At 43.6% G+C, this 12,166-nt stretch overlaps 1 protein-coding gene across 3 annotated transcripts in view; it reads right to left on the bottom strand.

Moving 5' to 3' along the window:
• The window catches only part of LOC308219424 (HMG box transcription factor BBX-like), a 134,331-nt gene that overhangs the window by 34,666 nt on the left and 87,499 nt on the right, over positions 1-12,166 (bottom strand). For all 3 annotated transcript variants that reach the window (XM_080614340.1, XM_080614339.1, XM_080614341.1), the window contains exons 6-8: positions 10,818-10,885; positions 4,049-4,129; positions 2,540-2,620 (exon numbers count right to left, since the gene is read on the bottom strand). In XM_080614340.1, coding sequence (XP_080470466.1) covers positions 2,540-2,620; positions 4,049-4,129; positions 10,818-10,885 — 230 coding nt within the window. The remainder of the gene's footprint in view (positions 1-2,539; positions 2,621-4,048; positions 4,130-10,817; positions 10,886-12,166) is intronic.

The following is a 12,166-nucleotide window of genomic DNA, read 5'->3' as shown; positions in this document are numbered from 1 at the left end:
CAAGGACATCATGTCATCTCTGAAGACCTCCAAGATGCATGCTTGCACACCCACGGGACCCAATGAAGTCTTACTCCTGGGATTCTCATCATCTGTTGTGGCAAGTCACTGGGCAGGCCTCATTAGCCATATCCTCAACAGCTTTAATTGATGACTGTAGCATTTGGGACAGACAACCTCATGAAAGGCTAACTGAGGCTTTACAGACGGAAAGAATCCCATGCTAATGTCTACATATAACAAGCTGTTTCTGAGTGACAGGGGACTTGTACTGCTGGGGTAAAGGTGTCCATTCTAAATGACAAATCTACTCAATGGGATTGCTGTCTTCACAAAGAGGCACTCTTACTCACCCTGCTGCAAAGGCGGCGAAGAGAAAGGGAACATATGAAGAACACCCAGCCAGAACCAAAACTGAGCTGGGATGGCTGCCAAACGCTCCAGGCACATCAGACCACAGCACACTTCACATTTCTTCATAGGTCTACTTGGCTACTGGCTAAATAACTACTTTCTCTCCCTCTCTTTTTTCTTTTGCAGCACTGTACATGGCTGACAGCAGTCTACTGCAAATTGCTTACCATGATTTAGCTTCCTAAATGCAGCAATGCATTCATATAGACAGGACCCAGTAAGAAGTGGCACAGTAAGGAACGGGATTTTTGCCAAACTTGACAAAAGACACCCTGTGTAAATGAAAGCCCTTATATTTGAAAGAGCGCAAGCAGCTTTAACAGCAGGGGAAGAAAGCTTAAAGAGGTTCTGTAGCATGCTCTTTTCTTTTCCATGTTTCTGTCCCTTTTCTGTCCCCAGACATTGAAAACACAACTAAAACCCCACAACCCCCCCAGTCTGCACATGCATTTTCATACCTTTACAAGAAAAAGAGATTAGCCCTGGCTTTAAAACTGTCCTCACCAGTTTCTAATTAACTTTCTAAGCACCTCTTCTACCTGACCTTTGATGATTCATACACGCACGCCAAATGAGCTGGCGCAGTGTAGCGCCAGGCAAACTCAATGCACTGTCACATCCCTATGACAATCTTCAGGTTGGTCATTTTGTTGTTTGTTCAGTTAGGAGAGGAAATGATTTTAGGTTCTGTGAAATCCTGGAAGTTGATCTTGGTCAGGTTTTACATGACAATTTGAGAGTGGTGTGCTAAAGGAAATCGACTGAGATGGATGAAATGGTGTGCTGAAGGAAACTGATTGAGATGGATGAAATGGTGTGCTGAAGGAAACTGATTGAGATGGATGAAATGGTGTGCTGAAGGAAACCGATACCCTGCTCATCTCTGCAGACCGCGGCTTAATTAAAGTTGCTGTTTAATTAAAACACAAGATGGTGAAGGTTTCTGAATCTAAGTTAGCAGACTCACTCATACAATATTTTGCAAAGCAATTCACAAGAAGCATTCTCCAACTTCCATCTTTTACTTGGTTTAAAAGGTTGGCTTCAATACATGGCTCCCTCCTGCCCAATTCCACTAAGTTTCTCAAAAGAACTTTCCAAATTGACTTGTAGCTTTAATAAAAGGGGGCACATATGAAAACATCTTCGTGATTAGAGGTATTAACTCTATCGCATCTTTTAGAGGGGAGTTTGTAGTCAGGGAGTTTATGACACCTGAATTAGCAAATTGGTTTTTCTTACTTGGGCCTGCTAACAAGTACATCAAGGCCCACCCCAGCCAAGCTGAAAACACACAGTACACAATTAGCTTAACATTTAACAGAAAGGAGAGTGTTGTATGCACACAGAATAACAAACAGGTATCTTTTCATCCCATTCTGCTCCTCCACAATAGCATCAGCTCCAATCCTTTCTTTTCAGATACACCCTGAAGATACCTTTAGCACAGCTGATTCTGCAAAGCGGTACCAGACTCCCCCAAATGGGCAAGAAGAGAATATGTGTGGAAAGTCAATTCATAGGAGCACATTAAACACACGGGAGAATAAACTATTAAAAGCAATCTTCAAGAACTCCAAACCTTCCACACGTGGAGGAAGAAGGACACCTTACATACTTATAGGTAATTTATAGCCTTTACACGTCATCAGCTAATCATGGTGTTACATATCCGTGTAGCTGTTGTGATAAGCTTCATCTGACCTGCAAGTCTGTTTCCCAAAGGATTCCTGCCTCTAGGGCAGTTGCCGTTTTGCACTGCTGCAGCCTCTTCCATAGGCAGTGCGTAGTGTCATTTCAGAAGGGCTTTTATTTGTTGTTTTCCTAGATGTAAATAAAGCCCATTTGGAAAGTATGTTTGCAGCAGTCCTGTGCTAGGGAAGGCCAGGTAATGTTCACAAGCCCAGTATGTTCTGTACATGCTGCAGCTGGTAGAACCGGCCAATCTCTTGTCCAATCCCTGGTTATTCCCCATATGATTTTCTTAACACAGTGCTGTCATGAAGATGAACATCTCTTAATGGGAATCCCTTGTAACACAGGGTGCTCAGCCATTCAGTGACAACTCTTATTGATTCCTTGCTTCCTGCCATATTCCCCCCACCCCGTATTTCAGCCGTTATACCTCAGCAAACTGAAACAATGCAGACTCCTCGGTTTGTTTTACAGCTCCCAGGACTCCGGGCTGTGATGTGCTCGAAGAGATCTGTCAGGAAAGCAATCATGTTCATATTACCTAACGCCTTCAGTTTCAATATCAAACTTCAACGTGCTACGTTTCTGATCCACCATACAGAAAGAGTCCTGGTACCTAACGGCATGCAAACGAATCCCAGCACACCCAAAGAGCAGTATCTGCTTTCCATCGCACACATAAATGGGTGATTGGTGAAATGGTGATCTTGAACTATTTTTCAGGAAGAAAATCTTTCCTAGGGCAAACAGAACAGGCTAAGAGTTTTCTGAAGGGCTTTTATTTGCCCACTGGTATGTCAAAACCAGGTTAGCAACAAAACCTTAACACTGTATTGTATTTCACAGTTCAGCGAAAGACCTGGGGCTGCAGAATGGTGGTGCTGATAAGAGCACAAATTGCATGGAAGGTACGTGTGGACAGGGACACAATGTGTGCAGGTACTTTGAGATCTATCCCAGGTACTCAGGTAACTGCATTTTATACTGTTTAACTTGTGTCAATCATTTTGGTTGCAAATGACACCTCCGATTAATGTCAGACCCTGGCACAAGTACCTATTATTTTGCCATTGCCACAGATATGTATCATGTACTGGTTAGGTGCAGCCTCACTACAGGTTGCTTAACATCCTGAAAAGTAAGGCTAGCTAATATGCATTTCTAATTACTGATCATCAGTGAGCTATCTCTAAACTGCCTGTTTTAGCAGTGCAGATGAGCTTGTTTCCTGGCACCCACTAAAGCTGTTCTTCAACGGGTAAGGAAAAGCCAGCGGTCACAAGCCTTTAAGCAAGACTGTATCTTGTAGCACACAACACAATTCCGGTCTACTACCATGTGGCTATGGCACGTTCCTGCTTGGGCACTGTAAAATGAACTGAAACAATTTAGTGAGCTGGTATTTATCTTGCTCTTTAAGAGACTTGATAGTGAAATCGATGAAACAGACCGTTATCAAGAGGAACTATACAAAGTATGACATTGCTCAATAAGTTGACAAAATATTATACATTAGATAGAGCTATTTGGTGGATATAGCATAGGAGAAAATTTGGGAAATTCCAGAACTACAGTTGTTTTTGATGGATTCGACAACTAAAGCAGCCACAAGAGATAAAGAACATAACCAAACTTCAAATATAAAGGTTAAAACTTCAGTTAGCAAGGCTCTAGTTCAAAACTAAGTGTAGGAGTAACACCACCATCTCTAAATTACTGCTTAAACCACGGCTCCATTATTACACTAGGGTTTCCACCATGTTCTTAAATACACTCTCCTGCACTTCAGGTCTGACCTACGTACCTGATTAACTGATCCAGTACCATAATCCCAAACAGAAAGAACAAATAAAAGCATGACTTCTGACTTCTCTTTCAGCTTTCAAATGCTTCTACAAAGGAATCACTGGGGAAGACAACCCTTTTAAAAGGAACTCACCTCTGCAAACTGAAACAGTGATGACTTCTGACAGGCTTCTGTAGAATTAGCTGCATCAGACTGGCAAGTACTTGAGGAAACCTGAAAACAAGGAGTGTGCAGAGTAAGACCTCAAAGGTGCTGCTTTCAAGCTAAGAATAACAGTGAGCAAACAAAATATCAGGCAGCAGTAACAAGAAGCAGTGTTTAAGAGAAGATGGACAACTTAATGTGTTCAAGTCCTGGATAGGTTAAACTGAGCTTACAAGGTGAAAACATAGTTTAGCACCAATTTGAATGCATCTGGAAATCACCTAAGAAGAAAGACCCCCAAAATACCAGGGATATATTTCTTTTCATCATTCCAAATTTTGCAAAAGAATGCTAAACTGATACTGGGTTACACAGCTACCTAGTACTGGTGATGCCATCAACACTGCTATGTCTGTAATGTCATTCTGAACAAGAAAATTACTTAGAAGCTAAAACAAGGTTTTTGAAGACACTGAGAGTTGCTAAGTGACAGAAATGCTTATCCCCCCTCAACTAACAGCATGAAAGTAAGTAGCTACGGGTACCACAAGCCTAAAATCGTCAAATAATGTTCCTAAACATCCATTTTGAGATGCTTACGTGAAGCAGTGGAAGAAAGAGTCATAACTACTGAAATAAAAACACAAGGACATGACTGTTCAAGCCCAACAGCCTTATTCAAATTAACACAAAGCTCAGCTGTACTATTCTTATTAGCCAGAGATCTGCTACTCAAGCATCACTCTGTAAAGGAACTGCATCAAATACGATACATTCATTTAATGTCAGATTCGAGTATAAAAGATTTACATGTGTAACTCCGAGAAGCATGACTTAGTATAAAGTAAGGTATGTAACGCGGCTCTATAGGAAACAGAAGGAAGAGGCAAGGCTTTGTGGGATTTTAGGAAAAGCAGAAGGATAGAAATTTGTTCCCTAACAACTTGTATTTTTTCCGTAAAATTTCAGTTTACTTCCAACATTTTGATGCAAATGTGCTTTTTCTCTTATTTATTACCAAAACAAGAATATCAACAGCATTTACTATTGAACGCATGTGTGAGATTTAGCTGGCACCCACCTCTGTTGCTGGTAAGCACACAGCACCACAGAATAAGCAGGCCTACAGCACATGCAGTTTGTTACTGCTGCTCCTGCTGCTGTTTGTCTAAGGTGCCATAGTACCAGTGAATTTTGTTTCAGGAAATCTGCTACCTATACTACCCTGAGAAACACTTAATCCAATCACAGCAACCCACAGTCCAAGAATGGAGTGTAGTTCCCAAGGGGAACTATGCCACACAACAATTTGCTTGCATGCACAGTTGAACTTCTTTCTTCCTGCCATAAAACCAAGAAGTAACAGTGCCTCCTATGAGATATGCTTCTATTATATTTACTAAACACCAAGCAGGATGTATTATCAGTGTACTACGGGAGTATACCAACCCGAAGGCTGACAAAGAAAATATTTTAAATGCCTGTCTTTTCCTTTTCCAGTGATTTGTGCTACTATTTTCACTGATGTAATATTTATTACTGCTTTTCACAAGTTTCTTTATGATCTGTGGAAGATGTCCGTGCCTCAGCAGTGCTGTGGATTGCACCAGGGATGCACACCAATCTTGCTGCTGCTGAGTGACCCTTCTCTGAAGGTCTGAGTCTCTGCACTGGTGTGAAATACATAAGGATGTTGCTTGCATACCTGACGGTTCGTTTGGTTATTTCAGGCCAGTTCACTGGTGAGATTCTCCCAGAAACAGACCAGAAAAGACAGTGGCTTTGCAGCTTCCCAGCTACCTACCCAACGGCACGTCCACATGAGCATGTCAACACCCATCCGAACTGACACAGCACAAACCAGCTCCTAGTTAGGAGCCACTGACCCACGCCACCCCAGGAGCACCGTGCTGGAGCAAAGAAGCCCTCCTGAAAGGGGCTGCGATGGCTCAGCCCCTGCAACACAAGTGCTGGGAGGCACTCGCTCCTGGACAGGCACAGCGAGGGAGGATGAACCTTCTTGATGCCTCCCAGGCCACGTGCTGGGGTCAAGCACAGCTTGGTCACCTTGTGGTACAGGAACCACAAGCTGTGGAAGGTGTGAAGCCAGCTTTGTGTGTAAAGGACAGATTGCTGGTGCCCAGTAACCCAGAGGCTATTTTGTAGTTAGACCAACTATGCCTTTCCTATCAAATTCTATTACCTTTAGAAAGTTAATGCTGTTGCCTTTACTGACAGAAGCACCAATTTGAGCTTGTTTCTTCTACTCAGCTGCTCTCCATACACTCCTGACTTGTGGGAAAATTTATTATCTCCAAGACTTCCAACCTCTGCGAGGCTGAACCCAATCAAAGCATTACAATAATTACTGGAGGGAAAGGATGCACAGAGAGTGCCATTGTGTGCGTCTCATTTCCTGCTGTAATGAAACATCCTCAACATCACATTTCTTCTCCTCCTTCATCCTCTGAGTGTACCCTCTGCTGCACTGAGAGACTCTTCACTTATGATTTACAGGTGATACCACCTCGCACCAGCATCGCATGCGAGATAACCTTTTGTTCTCAAAGAAACCACGAGGATAACACCTCCATAGACTCCTGTTCCCTGCATGTTGCTGTTACCTGCTCTAAAACGGATCACGCCAAAGGAAGGTGAAGGACAGCCCTTGGTTCATGTTCTGTACAGAATGATGCAAGGCTTTACTGCAGTCCTGATGTGCCAGGCACTGGCAAGGGGGCGAAACCCGTAGGAAAGCCAGGTTCTGGACTACAATCTAAATCCCGGTATTTCTGGGCTGTAACCTACAGACAGGCCACTAGATGCTGCTGTAAGGCAAGCAAAGGGCCCGGCGGGCGAGTAAAGGACAAGGCAAGCGGGCAAGCAAGGAGCCCTCTTCACACAGCTTCAGCCTTTCTACCCATCAACCTGCAGTGGGGACTTTGTCTACCACAAGGACAGCTCCTGGAGCCGACCTGCTGGGAGTTTTCGCTCGGGTGTTGTCGTGGTTTAAGCCCAGGCCGTAAATCAGAACCACGCAGTCTACTTCCCCCCCCACCTTTCTTCCCTCCACTCCTGGAGGGACGGGGAGGAGAATCAAAAGAATGCAACTCCCGTGGGTTGAGATAAGAACAGTTTAATAACTAAGGTATAACACAAACCACTAATGCTACCACCATAATAATAATGATAAAGGAAATAACAAGGAAGAGAATACAACCGCTCACCAACGGGTACCTCACCCCCACCCTGCAGTGATCCAGCCCTTCCGGGAACTCTCAGTTCTACATCCTGGGCATGACGTGCTGTGGTATGGAATACCTCTTTGGGTAGTTTGGGTCAGGCGTCCTGTCCCTGCTTCGTCCTGGCTTCTCCTCCTCCCTGGCAGAGCATGAGACTCACAAAGTGCTTGGTCAGGGTAAACATTCTGACCAGCAACTGAAAACATCGGCTTTATCAGTATTATTCCCAGGCCAAAAGTCAAAACACAGCACTGAACCAGTAGAAAAAATGACTGCTACTGCTAAACCAGGACAGGTGTTCAACAAAATATGCTCCTATACACACAACACAGTCTTGTGGGTGAGAGGACACAGAAGTTAGGTGGGTCTGGGTCTATGCCTTAGTTCGCTGCTGGTAAGGTCTGTAGCATCTCTTGCCTATCTGCTTAGTGACTCCGGCTGCTGCTTGCAAATCAGTCACGTACCAGCACTGAATTCTGTGAGAAGAAAAACTCTTTACTGAATAAAACTACAGGAATAGGAACATGATGGGTGACACACAGAGATGGTGACTGAAGCATCAAGGCAATTGGGTAACCATCTCTGTTGCACCTCTTCCCATCCTCCTGCAGGACCACACATGCCTGAACTCCTCCTTCCACTGGGTCACTATGTTACAGGACATCTGGGCTTCCAACAACTCAAAGGTTAAACACCTGACTTGAAAAGTCCCAATACACCCATTTAACACACTACATCCATTTAACACACTTGACAGAGAATCGGAGGGTGCTGAATACATTTATGTGGGAATAGCAGACCTTTAAGTATAATTTCCCTCATCTTCTCCCAAGTTCTGAGTAAACTATGCCAGGGCTGCCCTCCTTTCTATTAACAATTTTTGGTAATGGTATTTGAGACCTACGCTTACAAGGCCTCCCAAGTCTGCATAATCATACACATGCACAAGCAGTCAGCTGTATGTTGATAAGTAATGTTATGTCTGCCAGCCCCCCAGTTTAAGAACCATACATATGCATGTGTATCTTACATGTACAGACATGCGTTAATGATAATGAAGACTACGGTATCAAGTAAGAGTATTCTTTTTCAAATGACACCGCATCTGTACTTTTTAAATAGCAATGCCAGGGGTTTAGATATATTACATATTTATATACTTACACGCATAAAAACCCAATACCTACGTTTTCCATAGTCAAGCAACATCTGAACCTCCTCACTGACAATGCCTCAACAGTCACCTTAGTACACCAACTTACCCCTCATGTTAATACCAAATCCAACAGAACACAACTAACCCACCCCCACTGAAGAGGAAAGCAGCTTACCAATCCTACAGGGAATTCTTGATCTTCTTACTGAGCCTGTCGTTAACACCACCCAGGATGTTCTGCTAACCTCCCAAATGGTGGTTTGAGTGGGAAACTGTGTTCAAGGATAAGCATGGAAAACCAACCATAGGTTGTCCCACAGGCATGCAAAGATGAGCATCTTAGGTCTCCTCTGTCCACATGCCCAAGGATGGGAAGGCAGAAGTGCTGTTCTGTTATCCAAGTCTGAACAGGTTTAGGATCTTTACTGCATTTGGGGAACCACAAGCCTAAGAAATATTTCCTACCTATCTAATCAGCACTGAAACAGTGAAGCAAAAGGAAATAAAGGGAAACAGAAGGCACATCGGGGCTGCCATGCAAAGAAACTGAGGAAGCTTCCCAGCGCCCAGAAGCATAGCTGGAGTTAGGAGGCAGTTGGGACGACTGAACTTTTTGGGTCCCTTCGAGAATAGCAAGCACACAGATTGTGCCAGAGGATGTATTTTACACAGGGGACTCTCTGCAAGTATTGCAGATGTGCAGTTTTGTTTCCTGTGAAGGTGCCCTCACACCTGCTTCTCAAACAGCGTAGGACAACTAAAAGACGGTAACTCATGAGCAAGTACAGGCCAATTTCTGGCCCACCAGGATTCTAACAACAGCCAACAAAGCCCTCCACTAGTTCTGTGCAGGCTGTATTTATGACAATCATTTTGCTTTACATTTTGGAGATAGCAGATTACACACTTGCCTCTTTGACGTGGAGGACCAGGATGCAAAAGAAGAGTACAGGGCCAAAAAAGCACAGCATAGCATAGCTTATACATAAAGTACAAGTTACATGACAAGCCAGACTGCATGCTTGTATCAGAAGAAGATGGGGTTTATGCAGGTGCATCAGAAATGTGTCTTTTGCTCAAAAAAAGGAAGTTCCAACTAAAAACCTGTTCATATACTAAACCAGTCACAAAACACCAGTTTTTTATTTGTCTCTAAATCCATGCGTAAGTTTCATTCCTTCACTGACATCTGAAATTGCACTACTTGAAGCACTTTGCATGTAAAAATGAAGCTCAACTCACAAGATCACAGCAAAGACCCTTCTTAATGGAACTGAGTACCTGTGACTACAACACACCTTCCCTCTCATTTAAACAGAACAGCATAGTAACAACAGCTTCTAAACTCCAAGAAGATTCCCAGTTTGAAAGCCTCAAAACATTGTCATTTCAGCACAGAACAATCAAACTTTTCTGCCAACCTTACCCTAGTGCTTCGCGCTTTTCAGGTTGCAGCACAGTAAGCCAGTACCCACATCTGCATGAAGACTTGACCTGCTCAAACTGATGTGCCAAGCACTGAGCAGTCTTGGCTCAGTCCTGGCAGGACAGGAGCAACCCATCCCAAATGCACTGCTCAGTTTACATTCGGAGGTATCACGTATAGGTAGTTAATTATTGCTTGCCCTCCCAGTAACAACAAGAAAAGGGAACAGAATCCCTCCTCGCTTCCACTGTTCCTCTTTCCAGGCTAGAGATTTATGGCAGTGAATACTTATTTTAAACAACATACAAGCCACCTTCGGAACAATGTTCAAAGTCGGTCCAATAGATCATAAATAATAATTAGTCTAATAGAAAGACCCCTCTACTGAATATATACAGGAACACTTATTTACTAGACTCCTTAAAAACTAAATGCTTGTGATGGCAAATATGGAGTAGACTGCAATACTTTGCCTGCCTGTTAGCACTTGCATGGCTTCAGAATGCATTTACAATGACACTGACGGTACATAAATTATTAGGTATTTATTTTGCATCAGCGCCAAGGATACAGTTGTGTGAGGCACTGCACAAGCATATGAAATCCTTGCCCAAAACAGCTTGTGAATCTCTTGTTTGTTAACACAGTTGCTGTATTTCAACCTTTCTACCTGTGACCTGTCTCATGGGGCGGACCTGCCTGGTGTGATCAAATATTCAGTCAGCAGAATTAATATTGAACAGATAGAAAATCCGGGCCCAACCTCTACATTCACAGCTGGGATGCAGGACTTGTATCACAGGGCTCACACTTCAGTCCAACCTGAGGTTAACCCAAGATGAGTATTAAATTTCATTTCCCACTGGTCAAATACTCTTCTTCAGAGCAATCTAAACTGAGGGCTCGCAGCAGGAAGACAAGGGAGCTCCTTACCTCTTGTGCAGTCAGGGCATGTTCCCCGGCTAGAAGCAGCATACTCAGACCTCCCATTTGTGTAGGATCTGTTAAAAAGAGTAAAACCAAGTCTTCAGTTTATTCATTTGCTTGTTTAAAGAACGTACCATTTGCAGCATTAAACCCCCAGAAGACTACTTGCCACAGACACTCTAAGCAAGCTTCCATAAAAGGCAGTTCAAGAGAATCACAAATAACCATTTCTGTACCCTCTGGGAGAGGCTTTCAAAGCTGTTTGAAGGATTTAATTGGATTTGTGTGCTTAACACCCCATTGCGTGGATTTACAATTTTACTGCCAAAGGTTTTATGTACTACAGAGATGGATATCTTTAAAACAGCAACTGTAATGATCTCATCCGTAAATATACACAAAGATGCTCTAATATCGCACGTGTTTATAACTCAATAGATGCTCCTAGCGTGGTTCCCTTCCTCAGCCACAGAACAAATAAAAGGATGGAACAAAGTGACAGGATCAAGCCCTGAAAGAAGATTTCTATTTTCATTTAGCTTTAATTTAGAGCTGCATTTAGTGGTGAAGAGTGCCAGCCTGACAGCTCTGAAGCATGAAGCGCTTGATCCTCTGTGCCAGAATAGTGCAGGCCCTGGCCACGCAAGCTGCCTGCCTACTTGTTGCCCTGCCAATACAATATATAATTGAGGAAAGTAAAATGGGGATAGAAATGTTCTTTCTCCAAGTATTTGATGCTGACAGCTTCTTGCCTCCAGCCTTCCTGCACCTCAGGAGCTCGGAAAACAACAACAAGAAGTGAAAGCAACGAACACTGGCACTGCATTACTCACGGAGTGGCTTTCCCACTCAGAACAGTGGTTGCTCTTCATCACTATGAAGACTAATTGTCTGAGTTTGGGGCAGTGCCCTGGAAGCAGTGCAGAGTCCTGGTTTTAAAGAGCGTCATGTAGAGAGAAGGAGAGTGCCTGTGGACCAAACGTCTCACACAACAACCACAATGCGAAAGCGAAGCATTATCCTTGCTGCATTGCTGAGTCACAAACCTCAGTACTGATGTAGTATCAAAGGTAAGGAACTTCCCTCAGGTTTCACTAACTGTGCACTCACATTTTCCAATTCCCTTTCACCAAACTATACAAAACTCTCTCCACAACAATAAGTGACATGTGCCCAGGACCGTTTCCTGGAATGGAGGCCAACCAGCACAATTACCCTTGCTCATTTGGCTGCATTTTGCTACGCAAAGTTTGGATGCAGAATAGCTGCAACCAAAATGCCCACCGGGAAATCTCCTGGCCCATTCCCACTTGAGTGCAAAGCTGAGGAATTTGTTGCTCTTTTCAGCTGACAAG

The sequence above is a fragment of the Psittacula echo genome (genome assembly GCF_963264785.1).
Source record: "Psittacula echo genome assembly, chromosome: 3".
Classification (NCBI taxonomy): Eukaryota; Metazoa; Chordata; class Aves; order Psittaciformes; family Psittacidae; genus Psittacula; species Psittacula echo.
Note: the sequence above shows the minus strand (reverse complement) of the source record. Positions and strands in the feature narration are given on the sequence as shown.